The sequence below is a fragment of the Notechis scutatus genome, chromosome 10, assembly GCF_049901735.1.
Source record: "Notechis scutatus isolate UNSWTSFEM ecotype Mainland chromosome 10, rNotScu1.2, whole genome shotgun sequence".
Classification (NCBI taxonomy): Eukaryota; Metazoa; Chordata; class Lepidosauria; order Squamata; family Elapidae; genus Notechis; species Notechis scutatus.
In genome coordinates, this window is record NC_142018.1 from 22,118,366 (window position 1) to 22,141,616 (window position 23,251).

Here is a 23,251-nt window from a genome sequence, read left to right on the forward strand (position 1 = left end):
GGCGCGTTGTGCAACAAGGTCACACAGAGTAATAAGACTGGGACTGGGCTAGGGACTTCTGTCCTCACTGTGAGTTGCACGAAGGGAGGCTCAGCCAATCTCATTGTACACATGTTGCACTCTGACCATAAAGGTAATAATAAATTCCTCCATATTGACACTTCCAAGCAAGACCAGGTAATCTCTTCTTGACGGCTGGGGTCATTGGCATCATGAAACAGATCACGAATTGCAACCTTAGGGGAAAGGTGCCAGTGGATCTCACAAAACCTTTTACACCCAGGACCATCACTGCTTCCTCTGCCACCCCTTTTGAGCCACCAGGAAGTGGGGAGATGTTGCAGCTCACATTCCCAAACCCCAGGTGGAATTTGGTTGTGTATCCCTCACTTTGCACCTCAAGGTTGCAATCCAACATGAGCTTTGGTGTTCTCGGCTACCCTGCCTTTTGTCTATAAATAGGACCCCCCAGCTACCCTGGAACGGTTCCTTCCAGGTCCTCCTTCTGGCCTGAGCTGCAGCCATGTCTCTTAGCAGGGAGGGTCCCACAACTCACTTCCAGGAGTCTTGTGATATTTCAGGAACTGAAATTTGCGCATGGCTGGCAAGGCCCCCTTGGAACAAATGAGCCTTTGCGAAGGGGCCTCTCCCTTCTTGCAGGGAAGCAAGTGAGGAGCCCACAAAGGCTCTTCCACTAAACCAAACCTACCTTCACCGGCCGGTCGCTGTTGGCAAAATTATTGATAATGGAGAGTGATTCCTGGAAACGTGAGCTGCCACTGAGCGCCACGTCGGCTATCAACTGGCTCACTGCAATAATGATCTGGCAGAGAAAGAGAGAGAGACCTTAGTCAGAGTTAGGGAAGTGACAAGTTGACTAGCTGGGACCTGGGAATCCAAAGGATTCCAGCTGACCCGTACAGGAACAGCTTCGGATATCACACCTCCTGGGAACCCAAATATTGGTCCACTGCTCCTTGTCTGCTGATGGCATCACCCCACAAACAGCCTCCGATGGAAATTGAATGATCCGATTGGGTTTGGATTCCACAGGGGCTGAACTTCCAGGAAGAACCATTCTTGGTCCCAAGGGGGACTTGCTTGCTTGCAAATGTTTCTGTCCGAGTCACTGTCCTGGGCTGAACCTGCATTTGGTAAGCATCTGCCAACCACAAGCTTGGTGAAAACCAGCAGTTAAATTGGGTCCCAGACAAGAGATGGAAATTCCCATGGATTCATGGCATTTCCTTAGGGATCTGAGCTTTCTTGCCCCTGAATCATAAATGTGTCACAAAGAGACGCATGAAACCAGCCAACTTATGCAGCCCTGGAGAAAGGCCAGGGTGAATTCAGAACCCGAGCAAATTCTCAGATTCACAATGTTTTCAAAAAAAAAAAGGAGCCACGTTTCTCAAGAGGATGCAATTTTGGTGAGGTCATAGATACCACAGGAATAGAAGCAGGATTGTACAACTCCCCCCCCCCTTCCTTATTTCAAAAGATTAAGTGCATTTTGGTGTGTTTTCCCATCAAAAGAGGTGGGCGGGGGAAGCCCCATGGGCCTGCTTTCTTTTAAAGAGGCTGCAAGCTGGCTTCAGATGACTGAATTCAGCCCTGGAGTCTTGTCCTGCATTGTAAGAGCCTGTGAGAATGACCTTGGGAGACGGAGCCCAGAGATGCTGCCTTAGAGAACGGTCAGATAAGAGACAGCGTAGCTCATGGCTGCACAATAGGTGGAGAAGACCCTCCCCAGTCTATCTGGCTGTGTAGGAGGCAAGAGGAGGTCATGTACTCACTTAGCCCTACAAGAAAGTAGAATTTGCTCATCTGGTCATGTTTCCTGTCTGGTCCACCAGGTAAGGCTGACATACAGCCTCTGGGGTCCAGCAGGGGATGAAAGTGAAATTCAGACAATGCAGAGGTCAAGAACCAAATTTCTCCTAACAAAACTTCTGCTTTTCTTCTTCCTCAGTATTTCAACCTTCCTCATGTCACACGTTTCCCAGGACGTGGAAGGTAACACACCCAGCGTCTCTTGAAAGAGCCTGCTATCCGAACAAGCCAGCCTGATCTGATATTTATTCAATCTTCAAGGCCATAAGAGAGCACCTTTCCCACGTTCTTTCTCTGTGCAACAGGTTGGGGGCAAAGGGGGAACTATTTCCAAGTGGCGCTCTTTGAGCGAGGGAGGAGGTTGTGAAGAAAGAGGGGCCATGAGAGCCAGCAAAGTTTTCTTCCCCTTTCACTGACCTGCAGGTGAGTTCTTAAGAAGGTCTTCCGCTTGGTGAACTCGAAGTTGTTCCTCATGAGGAGGTAGAGGAGGGCAGAGGCCTCGCTCCGCGTGGAGTTGAGCTTGGACGTGCAACATTTCAGGACCTCATAGCAGAAGGCAGAGCACATGGTCACCCTTCCCTTGAAGAAGGCCGCGGGGAACTGGAGGAGGAAGAGGAGGAGAAGGAAGTGCTACCTGGGGAAGAGGAGGCCCTGGTCCATCTCGGAAGGACCTCTCCTTCACGGCCTCATCCTCAGACCGGCATGAGTTACCACCTTCTTGCCTTCATGCGAAATAAACAAGGCGGGAGTCTGCAGACCCTGAGAAGTTTCAGGTTTGCAGAAAGCAACCTGGGTCGCTCACCTGGACCAGAGGTTTGGTCTTCTCAGCTTTCAGATTCATGCTGGAGCCCATCTTCAGGGAACTTCTCTCTAGATGGGTCTGCTACTAAAGAGAAGTTCCCAGAAGATGGGGCTCCAACACCTGTCCAAGAACTCAGAAGACCAAAGACTAAACAAGGAGAGATTCAACCTGGAAATAAGGAGAAACTTTCTGACAGTGACAACAATCAACCGAGGGAACAGAAGTTGCCTTCGGAAGTTGGACTACATGACCTACAAGGTTTCTTCCAACTCTGATTATCTGTTATCTGTTAAATCTCTGGTCCTGGTCACCGACCCATATTGGATCCTGCAATATTATCTTGGGACGGGTAGATTGGCCTTCGTTCGTGAGCTTCAGGCTTCACGAAATTGACAGAATTAATTAACAGCCTCCCAGCCGTAAACATGCGAAAGTTGTGGAAGAAAACTAGTTGAAAACAGACAAGAAGGACAATTTAAACCAGGATGTTGGGATCTCAGAATGGAGTTAGTTGACTCTCTTCCTGTTCTGCTCTCTGGGGTAGAAGGATACCCTACCCCACCCCAGGGGTCCCCAAACTTGGCCACTTTAAGACTCGTGGACTTCAACTCCCAGAATTCTCCAGCCTGGTTCGCTAGACTTCAACTTTACGCCTGCTTAGTCTCTTGTAACCCCTCCCTCTGCAATCTCTCCACTCTAGGGAGTAGGAGGGAAAGAACCCAACAGGCATGGTTGAATGGGGGATTCTGGGAGTTGAAGTCCACAAGCCTTAGAATGGCCAAATTGGGGGGGGGAAGGGGGGGCTGCCCTACCCGAGTTAAAGCACAGGAAAAGACCCTGCAGGAAGGACAGAGAGACCAAGCAAAATCACCTCGGTTGAAGTGAGCATTTTGCACAGCATACAGGACGGTCTATTAGGAAGCAGCCAGGCCCAAAATAAACCTTTTACTATCGCTGTTAATAGAGCGGAAAGAGTCTTTCGTGTGTGGGGTTGCCTGGAAACTTCCTGCCCCCTTTTTCCTACCCTCTGACATGCTTGGTAAAAATCCAGGATATATATATATATAAATAAAATAAATAAATCTGGCCACCAAGAGGAAACAGGTGCCTCTTGGTTCACTGCCCAGAATTGGGGAAGTGATCTATTTTGATCCAAGCAGGGAGGGAAGCGAGAGGCCAGCGAGAAGTACGGGGCAGCCGTGAGGGGCTCTCTTTGAGTTTCTCCACCCCTCGAAGCCGCTCACCTTGTTGATGAAGGCTCTCAGGGAGGCGAAGACGTGCTTCAGGGCCGCCTCTGACTGCCCATTCTTGAGGAAGGCCAGGTGGACATCAAACACCTTTTTCATCAGCGGGTTATGCCCGTCGTTGTTCGAAAGCTGGTTCTGGGGAGAAATGGATCCAGGTGAACTTTGGCTGGAAAATCCCCACAAAGGGGCTCAAGAGATGGAGAATCTGCTGGTTGGTTGGTTGGTTTTTAAATGCTGGGCATTCAAAAGCTGGAATGGCCCATCCAAGCAGCCCCAAACAATTGCAGAATGTTTGGGACAGGCGGTCCTCGCTTAGTGACAATTGGGACCGGCAACTTGGTCATTAAGAGAGAGATAGTCACCCAGTGAAACTGTGACAGGCCTTATGGTCTAACTTCAGCTCTCCTTCGCTTTGAGGACCAGCAAACGTTGTCAAAGAGAGGATTGCATTACATTTTTACCATCAAAGGAACTGCGAATGGTTGCTAAATGAGGCAGTCGCTAAACAAGGACTAAGGCCTCAGGAGTAGGAGGGGCAAATTCCAATGAGAGTCACAAAGGTTGGTCAAAAGAAAATTCAAAGCTGAAGACTCGGCCAACCGAGAGTCCAGACGCATCCAAGCTCAGCTGCTACAAGGAGGGAGAGAGAGAGAGAAGATGCCAGGACGGACCTTGAAGCACTGAGTGAAGAAGGTGATGGTGTCCAGCACTGTCAAGGTCACTTCCGTGGTCAGGTTGCCTTCCAGCAGGGCCTGATGGACAATGTCTGCCTCCGATGTGCCGGCACCTGAGATTAGAAAGTCAAGGTTGACCCAGGGGTGGGGCTGCTGCGGGTTCGCAGGGGTTTCGGGTGAGCCCCGAGCTAAGATTCTGGGCATCCCCAAATCCCACTCCTGGCTGGCCCCACCCACCCTGCTCCTCCCCTCCTAGGAGACCCCACATGGCCCATTTTTGATGCAGGTAAATGCAAGGTGTGCACGGAGGCTCATGGAGGGTGAAAAATGGGCCTCCTGGAAGTTTGGGAAGGCTGGAAATGGACCCATTTCCGGCTTCCAGAGAGCCTCCGGAGTCTGGGGAGGCTGTTTTCACCCTCCCGGAGACTCAAAGATAGCCCCCGGAGCCTGGGGAGGGCAAAAATGCCCTCCCACCGTGGTGCAGGAGGCCGACTAGGCCACGCCCACCATGGCCACGCCCACCCAGCCACTGGGCAGAGAACCCTTTGCTGAAATGTTTGGAGCCCACCCCTGGATTGACCTCCCTCTAGCCATCCTCTGGTTGACAAGGAAGGAGCGGCCAGGGAGAGCTTGTTTCGGGGGCTGCAAACCCCCAGGCCATCCCAGCTCGGTCGGCCTTGAGCTCCTGTCTGCCAGAGCAGAAGACCACCCAAGGAGAAGGCCACCCTCTCTGGGCCTTCTGTTGGCCACCTACTGTGGTTCAGCGTGAAAGAGCTGTCCAGACTGCTCAGGTGCTGAAGTCGGGCCTGCATGGTGCTCGCCCGGCTGCGGAGGACGGGCATCGTTTGGGATTTCCGGTCAATGCTCGCGTGTTTGGACAGCCAGCCATCCTGGGCCCTGCATGGGAGAGATTCAGAGCTCAGCCCTCTGTGCATGGGGTCCAAATGCACCCCCAAACCGCACGGGGGGGCCCATGACACCACGCCTAAATGCAGACCCACCCATAGCCTGCAATTTGGGGGCAGGGCAGGCAGCCTCTACTGCAGGGGCCTTCAAACTGGACAGCTTTAAGACTTGTGGACTTCAACTTCCAGAATTCTTCCTCCAGTCATGTTAGCTCAGGAATTCTGGGAGTTGAAGTCCACAAGTCTTAAAGTTGCCAAGTTTGGAGACCTCTGAGATAGAGCAGCCAGCCAATCAATGGCCATGCTATCTGAGGATAATGGTGTTGACTAACCCATCCTATTGATGGAGGTTGAATTTGAGAGCAGATGTGGATGTGATCCTTTGAGCCAGGGGCCTTCAAACTGGACAGCTTTAAGATTTGTGGACTTCAACTCCCAGAATTCTTCCTCCTCCAGTCATGTTAGCTCAGGGATTCTGGGAGTTGAAGTCCACAAGTCTTAGAACTTGCCAAGTTTGAAGAGCCTTGCTCTACGGTCTCCCTGCTCCTTGACAGTCTGGGGTCCTGAAGGAGAAGCTGTGGCTGCAGGGGGTTGGTACCCTAAAAGAGAAGGCACCTCACCTGTCCCCTCCAAACCCTGGCGGGTTTTTGTTGTTGTTTGTTTGTTTGTTTTACTTTTAATCCATTTTTATGTTTATAATAGTTGAACGTTTGTTTTGTCTTGAAGAAAGCCATTCAAATTCACTTGGACTGTGAGATGGGCTACAAATACATTGGATAAGTAAATAGGCCAACCCTGCCAACTGGGTGCAGCTGGTATTATCCACCAAATAACACCCCCCACCCACCCACCCCCCACATGCCCATCCCCCACAGTACCTGGCAATGTTCCTTTTCCCCACATATCGGAAGTGGAAGAGACAGGCTCTGCAGCACGAGAGAGAAAGAAATGCAGATAATCAAGGTTAGGAAAACATCTAGATTGATGTTTCTCAAATTTGGCGACTTGAAGTGGGTGGATTCAATTCCCAGAATTCCCGTGTGACTGGCTGAGGAATTCTGGGAGTTGAAGTCCAACCATCTTACCAAAGTTGAGAAACACTGATCTGATATTATCTCTTTCCTTCAGCTGTGGCCATCCCACAAACCGGCAAATGCTTAGTGGGCATCTGTGCCCCTCTAAATGTGGCCCTCAGCAATTCTTCTTCCTAGAGGTTTCGACAGGTGATCCTTCTTCCTCCCCTCCATCTCTGAAAAAAGCATAGAGATGCCCAGGTAAACTTACTCCAGCAGAACCAAGACGTTCATCAGCTCCTGGGGAGATATTTTGTTCCAGTAGGACAACAAGGTATCTGCAATCAAAAGAAAACTATTTGAGGTGTCTCCCGTCATCCCTTGACTCTCCCAGCCCAGGAAATGGGAACGGAGAGGGCTGACCTTCAGACAGCATCTTGACGACGTAAAGATAGCAGACGAGCAGGCTGCGGATCTCGTACTGGTCCAGCCGCCCAAAATGGGAGAGGCTGCTGCGCGTGGAACTTTTCCGCATCTGCATTGACCAAGAGGAGCCCAAAAAGAGGCAAGAAAGGTAAGGAGAGGAGTGGCTAGTACCCCTATTAAAGTATCTTTACCCTTGTTTCCCCTTTGCCCTTTAAATAAAGGTATCTAATACCGTTATTGTGGTATCTGTAAATATGGCCAGCCAATTCTTCCCCCAGACTAGCACAGGTAGTCCTTGACTTATGACTGATTGCTTAGTGACCATTCAAAGTTCCAACAGACCCCCACACCCCCAAAGGTACTTCTGGCCCGATTCTGAAGTTCCGATGGCTGCCCCCTCCCTGTGGTCAAACAATTGCAAGTTGGGTGCTCATCAGAGGTGGGATTCAGTCGGTTCTGACCAGTTCTGGAAAACCGGTAGCGGAAATTCTGAGTAGTTCGGAGAACCAGCCAATGCCGCCTCTGACTGGCCCCGTCCCCATCTCTTCTCTGCCTTCCAAATCCCAGCTGATTGGCTGGGCCTTCTTGTGTTGCCCTGCACAGGAGAATGGAGCTGGAAAGCAGGTTAGTGGGGTGGAGAGGGAAGGGGGATTTTGCAGTAAGCTTCCCCTGCCATGCCCACCAAGCCACGCTCGCAGAACCGGTAGTAAAAACATTTGAATCCCACCACTGGTGCTCATCAACTGGCCATGTGTGGCATCCTGTAGCCGGGTGACCGTGTTTTATGATAGCTTGGCAAGGAAACCGGCATTTGCTTCCAGTTTTCAGCCAAACACGCCCCTCCCCCAAGCAAGCGATGGGACTCTAAAGAGCAGGGGTGTCCAACCTTGGCAACTTTAAGACTTGTGGACTTCAACTCCCAGAATTCCTGAGCTAACATGACTGGAGGAAGAATTCTGGAAGTTGAAGTCCACAAGTCTTAAAGTTGCCAAGGTTGGACACCCCTGCTCTAGAGCTTATAGAGTCGTGCTGTCCATTCCACAACCTCTCTGGGAATCTGAAGGAGCGACTTTACGTTTTCTCCGGAGGAAGGCTGATCGGGGGAGCCAGCCGTTCCTTCCGAAATGAGGGACCCCCGCGAGTCTTCCCTTTTCAAAAAAAGGCCATTCTGGAAGCCGGCGCCATAAACTGCAAGAAAAGATTCGGGAAATACTAGAATGTGCAGCAATGAATAGATGAACACTTGTAATTAAAGAAAGACAGCAAACAGAATGTTATATACGGTACGGATATTATTTTATCAACGGTTAGAGAAAAAAAAATATGAAAGCTAGATATGGATTGCTTTAAGAAAGATAATAGATATTTTTTAATAGAAATAAAAAAGCTTAGGAGAAAGATAAAGAGATATTGATATGAAGTTCAATAAGTGCAATAAGATTAGAGAATAATACTATGTAATAAATATGACTGTAAACACTAACTGTATTGCACAAGATATTTTTATCCAGTCATCAAATGGAAAAAGGTATGTTTGCAAATAAAATAAAATAATTATATATATATCCCAGCATTCCTTACGTGAGTCTTTATCCACAATGAGGCTGGACCTGTTGGAAGGGGAGGCGAAGCTGCACAGGAATTCATCGCGGGAGGCCTGCACGGAAGAGGGAGAGGGTTCAGGGAAGGGAGCATCGTGGCTCAAAGCCAAGTTCAGGAGGATAACCAGAAGACAAGCTTTGAAAATCTTGCAGTGTTTTGCCTCCGGAGGCTGGGGAGAGAGGGAGAGCTAAAATCCGCCCAGCTTTAAGTTTCTTAGCTTGAGAAACATTCGACTAGGACAGAGGTCACCAAACTTGGCCACTTGGAGACTTGTGGACTTCAACTCCCAGAATTCTCCAGCCAGCTTCGCTAGGCTTCAACTTTATGCCTGCTTACTCTCTTGTAATCCCTTCCTCTTCAATCTCTCCACTCAAGGGAGTAGGAGGAAAAGAACCCAACAGGCATAGTTGAATGGGGAATTCTGGGAGTTGAAGTCCGCCAGGCTTAAAGTGGCCAAGTTTGGGGACCCCTGGACTAGAACCAAGAGTCTCCAAACTTGGAAGCTTTTAAGATTTATGGACTCCTGGAATTCCCCAGCCAGCAATCCAGGTCTTAAATGTTGCCAGGTTTGGAGGCCCCTGGGCTAGACTAGATGGCCTCTCTATTGTCCTCATGGGGCAAACCAGATAGGAATCACCACTGGATGAGCTACTTCTGTTTTAACTGGGAGGCTACCACGACGGAATCCTTGCCATCTGAGAGAGAGACGGTTCCTTCTGTGCCTCTTCTTCTCCTGCCTCTTTTAGACCTGTGGTCTCTGTCCTCCCTCACCTGACCATTCCCTTGGCTACGTAGGTCTCTTGGCCCCGTCTCCCAAGGTCTTGCCCACATACCATCCCAGTTCTCCCTTCCAACTTTATGATTGAAGGCTCTCCGTTTTTCTAAAGGTTTCTCTCCCAGGAGGCTCTCTCTCTCTCTGTGTGTGTGTGTTTGTGTGTGAACTGAGCTGGGGAACCTGCCCCACATCTGCAACGACGCAACTCCCTGCTCTAAAATTACTCACAGAGGTGGACATCGGGGTGCACAAATGCAAGTTGTCTGGGCTGGCCAACCGCTGGACGTTTTCCAAAAGGATTCCGGCAAGAGGTAAATACAGCTGGGCTATTTTGGCTTGTTGGTTCTGCAAGAGAGGAGAAGGGTGGGGGATGGGTAGGAAATGAGGTGAAACTCCCCCCCAGATAGGAGATGATAAGAGGAAAAGAAAGTTTTGAATCGATGGGGTCACCGAAAGCCAAGGGGGAGAGATCTGCTCCTTTTCGTCCACCAGAAAAAGGATCCACTTTGGCGATATTATTATTATTTTTCATTCTGGCCAATGGAAGGACACAATCACATCCCTTTATGTGGTTGTGGAAGAACACAATCACACCCACAGTCAACAGGAGTGCTGATTTACAAAACCTACAAAGTACTTAGGAGGTGAGGACTTGGCAGAGCAAGGAAACAACAATCCACGACTTAATTGCTAACCATCAACACCCCAATCAACAACTAAAAAGCCACACACAACCAGGCGCCACGTAAATACTGGGTGGGTGTGGCCTAGTCAGCCTCCTGCAGCCTCCTGGGAGCGAAAACGGGCTGTGGGGGGCCCGCTTCCCACCTCCCCGTGCTCCATGTGCCATCTGCACTTACGTGGCATCCAAAACGGGATGCGTGGGGATCCTTGGGAGGGGAGGGGCAGGGTAGGGCCAGCCAGTCTTCAGAACTACTGGTTTGCTGAATCAGAAGTAAAGTTAACATCCGAGAGAAGAAGGCGGAGCCTCCTCGCTGACGGACCGTAGATCGCGACTCTCTGCGGCTATGGTCCGTGCTCTTTCGTTGGAGAGCCCCGATCATTACGATTAGGGGCTGAAGCTGCCTCAGAGGGGCGGTGGAGTAAGGGGAAGCCACAAGCCAGGTTGAGGGGAGCCGCATCTCCCCCCCTGGGCTTGGTCTTTTTCCCCCCCGAAGACAACTGCAGCAGTGGTTTAAAATGGCCACCCCGAAGAGGAGGACTCAGCTGGATTAAGATTTGTGCAGGAGAGAAGAAAGAGGTGGATAACATCTGAACCGGGACAACTGGGCAATACAACTAAACAAAAGTACCCCGGGATTAAGGTAACATGGAATTTTTAAGAAAAGAAAAGTGAGCGGCGAAATTACAAAGGGACAGGGAAAAAAAAAAGAAAATATTTTTGACAGCTAACTGCAAAAATAACACAAAGGAAAAACTACACTGCAGAAGAGCACACCTTAAAAGAGAGAAGAATGAGCCGTGCTTTTCAAAGCTTCAGTCCTGCTTGGCACTTCCCCAACTCTCAGCCAATGGAATTTCATCAGAAACCCTGACTAGAGGAGAGCTTTGCAATGTATGGACGTGGGGCAGAGGGAGGAGGGGGTGAGAGAAGTTCCCAGAAGTTCAGCTCCTCAAAGGATGATGAGTTGGATACGTGCAGAACTACAGCATCCCAGCAGAGCCTCAAGGGAGCCGGCCTGGCCTGCAGCCACTCTGTTTTGGCCGGCTCTCAACTCTGGTAGTCATGAAAAGGGATCCCAAAATACATGAAAGAATCAAATGAAGAGGATGGTCCAGCTGACCAAGAGGAAGGCCAGGTGATGGCTAAGCTACTATCGGGCAGAAAGAAGGTCCAGAGCATGAAACCTCTTGGTTATTTTGTCCTCCTCCTCAGCCACATCCAGCAGTTCCGTGGCATTAGCCATTCCTGGTTGGACAAAAACCAACCGATATACACCCTGTGTCTTCTAACCCTCTGGACCATTGGTTGAGGGACAGATTTCTCAACCATCACGTCATCTTGGACCAAACTCATATCTACCAGCCACGCTGGGTTCAGCTGAGCTAAAGTGTCATGTTGTCTGTTCACTTTTGGCTTAGTGATGTGGAAACTATCCAACAAGCAAACCCAAGCCAGTCCCTCTTGAGTGCAATCCACGAAACAAGTCAATGTTGGCTCAGGACTTCCTACCTTGTGCTGGTATCTGTTATCCAAGGCATGCTTGATGAGGAGGCTTTTCAAGATGCTGATGGCCAAGTATCGGACGTCCGAGTTGTCCTTCAGGGCAATGGACGTCTCCCGTAGGAGCACCCCCACCAAGAAATGGTGGCGGCAATACTCATCGCTTAGGCTGTACTCAAGGTTGACATCTGTGGGCGGAGGAGGAAGGTTGGAAAGGATCATTCTGAGAGTATCACAGGGACATCTGGTGATGAAGTCACTGAAGAGAAGGGGAGGCAGAAGAACGGGCCAACCCTACCGGCTGATTTGTTTGGTCCTGCTAAGTTGGGGATAAGGGTTTGGGGGGTGGGTGTCGAGGGAATTGAGAAAGGACAAAGGCTTGGAGGAGCGGGCAGAGAGTTGGGGGGAATCTGACGGCACTGGAATCAAACAGAAATCCCAGAGCCATAGATCCATCTCATCCTGGGCACCCTTTTTTTGAACTATTACCATCTGGCAGACAGTACAGGACAATAAAAACAAGGACAAATAGGCTCAAAAACAGCTTCTATCCCAGGGCAGGAACTCTATTGAATTCTACTGTATAATAGTGTAAAATTAATGCAATATCAGGGGACTTCAATGTATAAAATGTGAAGGAGGTGTGTTTGTGTTTATTGTCATAGTCACCATGTACACTGGAGATGGCATTTAATTTCGTCGTACGAGGTGCAATGACAATAAAGTAAACTAAACTAAATTAATCTGGATTATTTATATGAACCGTTCAAGATGGTCACATAAAATTGATTGCTGAGGCTAAACTTCTGCTTCTGGGAATGCCAAACTGGAGCTATTATAAACAGATCAAGATCTCGCAGTGACAGTGTGGAAATTTTTTAGAAACAGACGGCTTGCAGATGTCTTGCTTGGCTGTTCCAACTCAAATATGTTCGCCTTTTTGGATGAAACTTCTGCTAACCTCTGTTGGTCTCAGAAGCAGGTCCAGATCAAAACCTTGGATGAATAGATGAATAATGAATGGATTGGGAAACCTTGTGAGAAGCAGCTGGGTGGACTTTTCTGGAGGCCAAATCCTTGCTTATTTTAAGAGCATTTGATTTGGCCCAAAGCATCTTCCAGGCTTTTATTTAGAATAATAACAACTTCATTGTCACTTTGAATGTGCCCTAATTGGTGTACATTAAAAATGAAATTTCGTTGCAGGCAGCTCTTTAAAGGGCCACCTCCTCCAATTTTACACTACATAAACATGACAAGATAAATAAACAAACACATAAATTTCTACCCTTCATCTAGCAAACCCTTGTGGAGACGTGGAAAAAATGTCTAATTGATGGACCACCATTTGTCTGGAATGGTCCAGCATTCCTGTTGGAGCAAGGATTTGGACTAGATGACCTCCAAGGTCCCTTCCAACTCTGTCATTCTGTAATATCTGATGTGCCACAGAAGGAAACGAACAAACAAAAAAGAATATAAATACTTTAGCTGGATTAAATTAGGATAGCACAAATAACGGCAACAACTGACAGGCTCCAGCAGATTGATAACCCTTTGATGGGGCGCAGATGGTTCTCATTCCATCTTCCTAGCCAAAACTTTGTGCTTCTGTCCATGGCAGTGAATGTGCTCCACTGTGTGGGTGGGTTTATGTACACACAGACACACCAAGACAACCTTAACTACTTGAGGAATATTTCATCTCCTTGCTCTGTTGCAGCAGTTTAAAAAAAGGCAGAGAGGGACCAACAGAAAAGATGAAACAAATAGGTCTTATCTTCCAATTTAACCCATTTCACAGCACAACGATGCCCAATGGGCACTTTACTGCTTTGGGTGAAGCCATCTCCTAGTTATAAAAAATACCTGCTGCTACTTAGTCCTGCAAATTCTATTTGTGGGCTTTGCTTCATTTCTCAGGAAGCTTTACAAAGGTAATTGATTCCCTTCTCTCAGGCATTGGCTCCAGAAACAGACAAGAGAAATAATCGCCTGCTTGGAATGGCCTACGAATCACGGGGCAGGATACAAACCGTGCGTCCGCTGAAACTTTGGCTTGGCAAAATTCATCGGCAAGTTCAGTGGAATGTAGTGCTCGTGGTTACAGATGGTCTGCAGAAATTCAAACTTGTATTCCACCAAGAGCTGGATGTGGAGAAGGAGAAACAAAACAGGGAGTTATAACAGAACCGCTTCTGCTTTCTATCGCCCGCGGTGGCTCCGGGAAGCTTCAGATTTTACCTTCGGGTCTTTGGGACTGAACCCAGAAATGTAGTCGTTGATCAGGTTGAAGATAAAACCTCGGTCCATGAAGGTCAAACATCGCTGTGGAAGAGGATAAGAGGTGAACTCCTGCATCGCATTGACCGAGTGTGTTTCTGATGCACATAAATGCTATTTATGGGGTAACCTTTAGGTATCTGGGGGCTCCCATCAACAGAATTTCAGTCCTAGGAGTAGTTCTCAATGCCGGCAGGCTAAGTTGTTCCAACGGGATGAAACTTGTTTGCTATTTATTTATTTTTTTGTAAATTAAAGATGGGGAAGAGAGGAGAGAAAGAGGCAAAGTCTACACCAACCTTCAAGAGGTTGGCCAAGGAGAAGTTGACATTTCTGGACTCTTCTGGGATTTCGCTGTAGCGAATGTTGACGTGTGGGATTATGGAGAGCAGCAACGAATGCAGCACGTGACCGTAGGACTCTGGGAACCTCTGTGGCCTGGGAAGCTGAAAGGACGAGGTGTGTGAAGGTGGCGTCCCACCAGACCCACGTGGCTTGTCTGTAAAAGCTTCCCTTGCTGTGCTTCTGCCCTTACCTTAATCTTGTTCTCATCCAGAAGATAAAGAGCCATGGACTTCACCAGGATTTCAAAGAAAAACCACGAATACTGGAAGGAAGAGGACGGAGATGTGTCCCAGCCAGGACATGTCTCCACCTGTTCCCACCTTAGAGAAGGAACCACGGTGTGGAGAAGGCCACCAAGTGAGCAGTGTGTGGCCTTCCTCAACCCCCTTGGCTTGACGGACTTCAAACTTTGCAAGGAGGGGGCCTCGAAGGACTTCAAACTTTCCATGTTGGGTCTCACCTTCAGCATTTTATTGATGGCCAAGAAATCCGCGGACTGCTTGAGAATTGCCGATATGGCTTCTGCCAGGATTTCGTGCGTCCTCTTAGCCTGGGGCCCACTGGGCTTCTCAGGCTGAAAGCAGAACTGGGGTGGGGGGGGGAGAAGAGACATTTGGGGCTATTCATGGCGGACTCCCTGGACCCAGAGCCTGTGACCCAAGAAGGGAGTCCTTTCTCCAACTTACCTTGATGAAGGTCCGCAAATAGTGGTCCAGGCTCTCCTCATGACATCTGGACACGATGTAGAGAAGAACCCTGCAGGGAGGGGTGGAAAAGAAGGACGGAGGGAGAACAACACATCTCACTGTTACACGGAAGAAGGCAACTTGTTTTCCTATCAGGGGCCGATGGGCTTGGTGGAGGTGGAAGGAGGCTCGGTTGGGAATGTCATCCGTTTCCTCCTGCCCATCTTGAGTTGCTGCACTCAAGAGGAGCCACCTGGCCTGGTCGCGATGGAATCGTTACGGCTGTGCTGAAGAAAAAAAAGTGGCTTATGCCCTTCGCTCTTAGGACCGTGGCAGCATCCCCGTGGTCACGTGATCGCGACCAGGTGCTTGGCAACCCATTTATGACGGTTGCAGGAGGATCCCTTGGTCACTTGATCGCCATTGAGGACCTTGGTATCCAGCAAGCAGAATCAGTGAGGGAAGCTGGATTGGCTTAATGGCAAAAAAAAGGCTGTGAAATCAGGTGCAACCACGAGGACTTATGAACTACTGCCTCACTTAGTGACCGAGGTGCAGTTCTGGATGTAAATTGAGGACTAACGCTATTTGTTTTTTTAGAGCTCCTCTGAAAAGCCCTCCTGCTGGAGCAGAAGTCTGGACTAGAAGGTCTCCGAGGTCCCTTCCAACTCTGCTATTCCGTTACTCTTCGCTCACCAGGTGTGTTAGCTTTTGTAACTGACCGGGTGATGCCACTGTGCTGCATTAGATGGCTAGTGTGCTGAAAACATTCCCAAGGCAGAGAGGAAGCCAACCTGAAACAGGTTCCTTATCTGCAGGCCAAACTCACATAGTGCTGTTGATGGCCACCTCTTCCTCTTCTGGGTGGCTGGTGAGGACTCGGAAGAGTTGCGTAAGAATCACCGGCAGAAACTGTATCATGACCTGGATCTCCATGGCGTGCAAACACTGAAACCAAGATACGTGGTTAGGCTTCAAGAGAGTGCAAAGGAGGATGGAGGTCTGGTGATCTTTGAGCCTTTGTCATGCCCCTGTCGGAGTCTGAATCCGAGGAGGAAGACGAACGGCTGACAGGGAGTGTGGCTCCATTGGCTGTGGAGGAAACTGGGGGAGGGCACAGTCTGCTGGGCAGAGCAGGGAAGAGGTAGAACAAGGGACAGGGAGTTCAGAGGAAGTTCCAGGCCCACCCCCCTCTTTATCCTAGGGCACGCAGGGAGGAACGGAGAAGAGAGCAACATGGGTTGCGTGGCTTACGGGGAGGAAAGGGTCCTGATTCCCTTCATTAGCCACACCTGGGAATGAGAGTTTAAAGGAAATGCATGCTGAGTACAGCAGCTGCTGGGAGCAAACGTCTTGTGTTGACTGTGGTTATCTGTGTTCCTGGCATCTTCCCAACCATGTTGAGTTATTGCCATGCCTTCACATCTCGAATTCTTGCTCCGACCTTGTCAGACTATTTTGCCTTGATTGGACTTATAGTTACAGTTTTTATTGATCACATTTTGGACTTGATTCTCTGCAGCCAAAGGCTGTCCCTGGGAGAGTTTTTCCTCCAGCCCAGAAGGTAACCAGGATATTGGTGGCAAAGTTGGAGTGAATAAAGGGACTCCTACGGATTATCTGACTGTGTGGCCTTTAATGCCACGCCCCTCTGGGTCATCACACTTTGCTTGGTCCTTCTTTCCATACAAGTGACCGCATTTGCACTCTCTCCAAAAGATCCACCCCCACCCCCTGTCCAGACTGGGCTCACCTTCAGATATTTGACAAGTTCCCCTGGCACACCTTTGGTACCACTTTGAATCGTCTGGCAATACTGGAAGAATTTATGCAGGTGACGATCCTGAAATGACAGAAGAACAAAATGCACCAGTCTTTAAGAACAGAGTGAGCTGTTTCCACTCGGGCCTCGTCTTGAGCTTACTGCAGTCAGAGAGATCCTGTGCTCAGGTTGTCTTCTCTGCAAGGATAACAGGGCTCCCTTCTCACCTGGCTCATTCGCAGGCGACCGAAAACCAGGGTGTGTGTGTGTGTGTGTGTGTTTTGTTTTTGTAAGGAATCAGGTTGGGGTGGAGGGGAGGGTCATGGCTGCCCTGTTTTAAAGGCTTATTTCTATGAGCTTGCAAAAGGGCCTCTGCGAAGGCTGGTCTTCCATCTGTGTTTATTTATGTCAGAAAATGTACATGGCCACCAACTTATTCTCAATGACCCCAGGTGGCTTGCAAGGATAAAAGCCCAAGGCAAGAACAATTGAAAAGCAATAATCCTCCATCCCCCTAGTGGCAACAATCAAACGAGCCACTGGACGGTCTCCATCCCAGTCTGGGGTCTTCTGGGCCTTGGGAAAGAGTGTGAAAGTGGGGGCCAGTCTTATCTCCTTGGGGATGATGTTTCACAGGGAGGGAGCCCCCACGGAGAAGCCCCTCCTTCTTGGTCCCACCGGATGGACCCACTCTTAGGAGAGGGGACCTGTCACGTACCTGTGTGTATATGGTGGACTCCAGGTGTAGCTTCAGCTTGAAGAGGGCCTTGGCTCCATCCACCCACTTGACGTCGATGTTTGGCTGGAGATTCAAAAGAAGAAAGAGATATTTTTGAAGTTTGGGTTTTGCCCTAAACTAGTCTGGGCTACCTAACCAGAAAGTGGCCCAACCGGCGATGAAAAGAACCATTTAAGTTGAATCCAGACAGGGGTCCACGCAAGAGAGAGAAAACGTTTCTTCTTATGTGGAGGGGAAAGTATTTCTAAGCATAGGAAAATCCCAGTGCCCACAATTCTGCAGCCAGGAAGCCATCAGAACAAGGCAGACAAAGCCAGCCGGGTCTTGGTGGGTTTTGCAGGGCACATCTTGCTCACACAAACGCCGTTGCCTAGGAACCGGGGCAAAGGCACGGCAGTCAGGGGCATTGGCATCGGGAGGGGCAGTTATGCTCCTGGGTAAGGTACCAGTGGGACAACAGGGGCTTGAAACGTGGCCAAGGAACTCTGAGGTCCCTGCCTGGTTGGGTGCAGCTCTGTGGATTTGCTCCGCACTCGGCCTGGAAGGGTGAAAAACGTAGCATCCCAAACCACCCCTGGGTTGTCCTCCTGATGACAAGCCCACCTCGGAGCCGCCTTACCTTTCGTGCCTCGGTATCTCCGGCGCTCAGGTAGCCGGCTGGCAGGTTGGCGGAGACGGGGAGCTGCTGCTCAGAGGTAACAACCAGCCCGTCTTTCAGCAAAGGCAGCCAGGCGAAGCCCACTGGGGGAGGAACGGGGGGGCAGAAGAGACACGGGGATCAGCCAAGGCCTGGCTGGCCTGCAGAAGGTTTAGGGGGCACCTGTGGCTCAGAGGCGCAGCCCAGGTGAGCCTGCAAGCATTTTGGTAGTTACGAACGAAGGCCAAGCGACATGTCCCAGGACAATGTTTCAGGAGCCAATCTGGGTCAGTTAGCACGGCCTGAAGTTTAGCCTTCGGACCAATGGTGGGATTCAAAGGTTTTTTACTACTGGTTCTGTGGGCGTGGCTTGGCTTGGTGGGCGTGGCAGGGGAAGGATACTGCAAAATCCCCCTTCCCTCCCCACCCCACTAACCTGCTTTCCAGCTCCATTCTCCTGTGCAGGGCAACCAAAGAAGACCCAGCCAATCAGCTGGGGTTTGGGAGGCGGAGAATAGGTGGGGGCGGGGCCAGTCAGAGGTGGGATTGGCTGGTTCTCTGAACTACTCAAAATTTCCGCAACCGGTTTTGTAGAACCGGTGTGAACCGGCTGAATGCCCCCTGATAGAGCCCGTCCTCAGGGACCTTTCAGAACATTCCAGTAGAGGGAGGTTCCCCCAGGATGGGCTCCAGCACGAGTCCAGAAACTCAGGGGACCAAAACTCTGCTCCCGGTGACTGACCCACATGGGATCCTGCAATCTTAAGCAAGAATCCCAGGGGATCATTTGTAGGTGGGCCCTAAGGATCATTCCTTGAGGAACCCAGCCAGAACCCCGGGGAAGGGGAGAGCTCGGGTACCTGTGGTCTCCACGGTGTCCTGTTTCTTCGCCGTCCCCTTTGTGTTCATTTCGCAGCTGATGTGGTAGAAGGTGAACAGCAGGTGGTGCTTCTGATGGAGGTGGATGGGAAGCTGGATTTTGATCTACGCGACAGGAGGAGGAGGAGAAGGGAGGCTGAATTCTCGCAAGATTTCACTTTAAAAAAAAAAAGATGATCGGCATTTTGTTTTATCCGGCTGGGGAATTCTGGGGAGCCGAAGCCCACCCGTCTTAAGTTGCCAAGTTTGAAAAACCTGGATCAAAGAAATCAAAGGAGGGTCCTCAGTTCTATAAATAGAAAACCATCTTATTTTCTCCTTATTTCTGTCAACCCTCAAGAGAATCGACCGTCTCCTTCTCCTCTGCTAGTTATTCTTCTTCTTTTTTTCTCACCTCATCGTAAAACTCCGGGCTCTGATTGTGGTGCAAGACACAAGCGTAGGCATGCGAGGTGAAGAGAGGCCCTCCGGGTTTGCCGTAGAAGCACTGCAGGACGTAAGAAGAAGGCAGTGAGGCTGGGAGGAAGAAGAAGACTCGGAAGGCGTGACTATCCCCTTGGGCCGTCAAAAGTCCTTTCCTCGCTTCCTCGGCAACCCTGCTCAGCTCAGTCTTATCAGAATTGGGCCCCAAGAAAGGGAGATCCTTTCACACCGAATCCCACTGCCAGGATTCAAATGTTGGTGGGAAAGATCTGGTTGCAGACTGGCCAGGATTAGGAGCCCAAGGTTGAAGAGCTCCAACTGGGGTCAACTGGCTCCCTCTAGTGGGAATTCTGGACAAGCTGGTGGACCTTCTGTCTTCATTCACATGGAACGGAGACACAACTGGGCCTCTTGACAAAGATCAGGAAGCCCACCCATCGCCATGACTAGAGATCAGCTGGTAGGTGGACAGGACCTTCCAAGGGGAAGGAGATCACTCATCTGGCCCAGAGGTTGGAGCATAAAGGACAGGAAAGTTCTGGAGATGGAATGAGCCCCAGAGGGCGGCAGGACAAGGGTATCCCAAGAGGCCACTTGCCACCTCAGCACCAGGAGCCACCAGAGGCCAGAAGGGCTGGATCATCTTCTGGTGAGACAATCTCTTCCTTGGGCAGGGCTCTGGAATACCTTTAAGGCTTTGGCGTCTCCTTCGTCGGAGTCCTTGAATTCCACCCGGATGGCAATGTTCCTTGCCTGGAAGAGTGACCCACAGTGGGCATAAGGGAACATTTAGGCCCCCATTTTTGCCACAAGAAAGCTCTCCTCACCCTCCCTTCTGTGCCTCTCCTTACTCACCTTGGCGAACGTCTTCTGGCTGTCGTACTTCAGATGCAAAGGGTAGACATAGAGCCGGTTTCTGTAGGTGGTGAACGGGCAGCAATACTTGGCCACCTCGGGCACAAATTCATCAACCTCAAGAGCCACACTGCCACGCTGCTCCTGTCCGTCAAAGGGCTTGATGGGGATGAAAGCAGCCGTGACGCAGTCTGGCGGAGGACAAGAGCCAGAGGCAGCACATGGTGACAGTGCTCCCTCTTTGGACAAGCAAAGCCGATGGGAGAAGTTGGGTTTTCTTAACAACTGTGGTATCAAGGTTGTAAACTCTGACATGACTCACTTAAAAACTTCATCACTTAGTGACAGAAGTTCTGGACACAGTTGTGATAATAAATTGAACACTATCTGTACATTGATTTGACAGCCTGAAGGGGAATGTCAATCTGTCCCATCTCCAGAATATGCAACATGAATTTTCAAACCATGTTTTTTGTTAATAACTATGCTTAAGGCCAAACTGATGGGTGACTTGGTACCCCCCCCCCCCCGAGTGGGCAACCAACCAACCAACCAACCAACGGCTCAGAAACCAGGTTAGACAAAGGAAACGCAAGCTGATCAATGACAAAAAATGAGTCTCGTGTTCTTCCATCTTTCTGCTCTGTTCTTACCTGAGAGTTCCAAGGGGACACACTCCAATGTCACATTCAGTTGGCCAGGTATCACTTGTAGTTTTGTCTTCTCTGGTCTGCACAGAAAACAAAGAACAACTCAGAAGACAAACCAGGTAGCCCAATTCAACCATGTTGGGATGAAAAATCTGGGACATCTATTTTCTCTACACTTTCTGCAGCCCAAAGCTTCTCTTCTGACCCCAGAGGGGGGCAGAAGGACACCCCTGTCCCAGCAGCCTTACTTCTTATACTCTGCCAAGAACTTCAGGAGGTCCTCCGTGGAGAGCTTGCTGCTCTCTTGCTTATAGAGGGGGGAGAACTTCCCATCCAGGTCCAAGGCACCTTGGGAGTCTTTGAAGACAGACCTGGAAAGAGAAAAGGGTGTACATTTGAGCAACGTTCCCATCTGCTCATGGAAACCTCATAGCCTGCCAGGTAAACACCCAACATTAGAATTTATGGAGCTCCAGGAGTTTTAGCCAGGAAGCAGGTGCTGAAACACAACCAGCAAAGAGAATGCCAAGAGTTGGTTGGTACTAGTGGCTTGGTACTCTTCATATATAGGCCACCTTCTACTCTTCTTAGTCAGGTTCTGTGTGGGAATAAACTTTGACTTGGGTATTGGGTAATGATTAGTCTAAGACCTTATACATACATGTCTGCCTAAAGGTCACTGAGATAAAGCAAGGAAATTAAAAGCAAACACTAGAAACAATTAAGCAGCTCAGACAACTGTAAACAAGTCTGTGTACTATATCTAATTATTGTAATCCACATTGTGATTATGCTTACTATGTACTAAAATCTCAATAAAAGGGAGCACTGGAATTTACTCTGGACTCCCATCCCGAGTACACACGCTTGTGTCTCATTCTTTCCATGGGAGACCACCACAGTTCTGGAGATGTGTTTGGATGGCAAAGGAAGCCCTGTAGGCTGTGCACTCTGAAAGGCCAACAAACTTCCAAGGATGGAAATTTCAACCAGGAAATGTCTTTCTGAGGAAGAGTAAAAGAAGCAAACTCCTGGAAGAGCAAAGTCAAAACAGAAGGTCTTCTCCCATGAAGAACCTTCAAATGCCATCTTCAGATGGCAGTTTGTCCTGGTAGCTGTGGGCAAGTGGCTTGGCTCCTGGCATCTTCCACTCATGGGAAGGGTGACATGTTGGCCTTGGCATCAGCACAAGAAGTAGCCTCACCTGACCGCCCAAGCAAAGGGCATCCGGTACCGTCCAAGACGGCTGCATACCACCTTGGCCAACTTGTGGACCTTCTGCGCTGTCTGTGAAGGAAGGAAAAGACATCAGATGTGGACAGCTGGTTGAAGTTGGAAGACAAAAGATCAGGAGTGGTGGCAGGCAGTGGTGCCAATCTCAGAGAAGTCAGGTAAGGCAAGTTCTGAGAAAGGGAGAAGTGAGGTTCCCCCACAAACATAAGCCCATAAATGCACTAGGTGTGTATTAAGAACATCTGAAACATCTCCAATTGTTCACCATCACCTTTGTCTACCCAGGAAGAGTACAAGTGGGCAAAAGGTGGCATATGTGGCTCAGTAAATAAATCCTGCCTCCATCTCTATCCCCAATCCAAGAGACGCCGTATGGCTTGTCCATGTTCAACTCTCAATCTCTTCATAATTTGACCTAGGAGCCACATTATTTAGGTGGAGCTTCCATAAAATACATTCACACGCTGCACTAAGACATGGCTTGTTTGATCTGGGTATGTCTGCTCAATCACTCTGATCTGTAAACCGTAGCTGGGTGCAACATCAGAATCCAGCCGGCCATTAACGCCTCTTATGTGCTCAACCACCGTTGTCATCTCCACAGAATGTTTCCTGCCCTCCATGGTGTAACATGGACTGGAGGAGCTTTATGGGACAAGAGGTTCTGCCTTAAGACACCCATTGCCTTCTTTCTCATCCCAAAGTCCATCCCATGAAATCAAGATGTACCTTTGCAGGATCTGAATTCTTGACGTAGGGCTCAATGCTGTGGGCGATGCTCCCTTGAAGCACCTTCTCCACCCGGGCAACAAGGAAAATTTCTGGGTGTGGATTGGTCACAGAGAAGACTCCCTTGGTGCAAAAGAGAGGCAGAGCATCAGAACCTACAAGGCCCCTCAAGATGGACAAGACGATGGGAAGGCCATCGTTTGAGGGAGTCTCAGGCCTACACAAAAACATGTTAAGCCACACAGGTCTGTCCTTACTTAGGAGAGTGTTCCGACTTCAACCAACTCTCTCTTAAGTGAGGACAGAAGGCCTCCCAAGAGGTGGTTGCGCTCCCCTACAAAGCTGTTGGGCTCTAAAATAGTTCCCTCATCTCTGGCTGACACTATCTGTGTTTCCAGGATGCACCTCAGAATCAGATTCCTGCTGGTCAATCAGGTGTAGAAGTCGAATAATAGAATAACAGAGTTGGAAGGGACCTTGGAGGTCTTCTAGTCCAATCCCCTGCTTAGGCAGGAAACCCCATACCATTTCACACAAAGGGTTGCCCAATCTCTTCTTAAAAACTTCC

The 23,251-nt window shown here is 49.6% G+C and overlaps 1 protein-coding gene across 5 annotated transcripts in view; it reads right to left on the reverse strand.

The window, feature by feature from the left end:
* The window catches only part of DOCK11 (dedicator of cytokinesis 11), a 57,539-nt gene that overhangs the window by 19,629 nt on the left and 14,659 nt on the right, over positions 1 to 23,251 (reverse strand). For 4 of the 5 annotated variants that reach the window (XM_087972255.1, XM_087972254.1, XM_087972256.1 and 1 more), the window contains exons 13-42: positions 22,684 to 22,806; positions 21,926 to 22,008; positions 20,970 to 21,092; positions 20,725 to 20,801; positions 20,072 to 20,310; positions 19,904 to 19,969; positions 19,188 to 19,280; positions 18,775 to 18,898; positions 17,897 to 18,018; positions 17,257 to 17,340; positions 16,530 to 16,619; positions 15,606 to 15,724; positions 14,777 to 14,846; positions 14,551 to 14,676; positions 14,281 to 14,352; positions 14,045 to 14,191; positions 13,707 to 13,790; positions 13,499 to 13,610; positions 11,472 to 11,650; positions 9,506 to 9,622; positions 8,482 to 8,557; positions 7,976 to 8,088; positions 6,898 to 7,009; positions 6,746 to 6,812; positions 6,340 to 6,387; positions 5,311 to 5,453; positions 4,554 to 4,669; positions 3,880 to 4,017; positions 2,251 to 2,433; positions 710 to 823 (exon numbers count right to left, since the gene is read on the reverse strand). In XM_087972255.1, coding sequence (XP_087828381.1) covers positions 710 to 823; positions 2,251 to 2,433; positions 3,880 to 4,017; positions 4,554 to 4,669; positions 5,311 to 5,453; positions 6,340 to 6,387; positions 6,746 to 6,812; positions 6,898 to 7,009; positions 7,976 to 8,088; positions 8,482 to 8,557; positions 9,506 to 9,622; positions 11,472 to 11,650; positions 13,499 to 13,610; positions 13,707 to 13,790; positions 14,045 to 14,191; positions 14,281 to 14,352; positions 14,551 to 14,676; positions 14,777 to 14,846; positions 15,606 to 15,724; positions 16,530 to 16,619; positions 17,257 to 17,340; positions 17,897 to 18,018; positions 18,775 to 18,898; positions 19,188 to 19,280; positions 19,904 to 19,969; positions 20,072 to 20,310; positions 20,725 to 20,801; positions 20,970 to 21,092; positions 21,926 to 22,008; positions 22,684 to 22,806 — 3,360 coding nt within the window. The remainder of the gene's footprint in view (positions 1 to 709; positions 824 to 2,250; positions 2,434 to 3,879; positions 4,018 to 4,553; positions 4,670 to 5,310; positions 5,454 to 6,339; positions 6,388 to 6,745; positions 6,813 to 6,897; positions 7,010 to 7,975; positions 8,089 to 8,481; positions 8,558 to 9,505; positions 9,623 to 11,471; positions 11,651 to 13,498; positions 13,611 to 13,706; positions 13,791 to 14,044; positions 14,192 to 14,280; positions 14,353 to 14,550; positions 14,677 to 14,776; positions 14,847 to 15,605; positions 15,725 to 16,529; positions 16,620 to 17,256; positions 17,341 to 17,896; positions 18,019 to 18,774; positions 18,899 to 19,187; positions 19,281 to 19,903; positions 19,970 to 20,071; positions 20,311 to 20,724; positions 20,802 to 20,969; positions 21,093 to 21,925; positions 22,009 to 22,683; positions 22,807 to 23,251) is intronic. The other variant, XM_087972253.1, reaches the window with a different exon arrangement.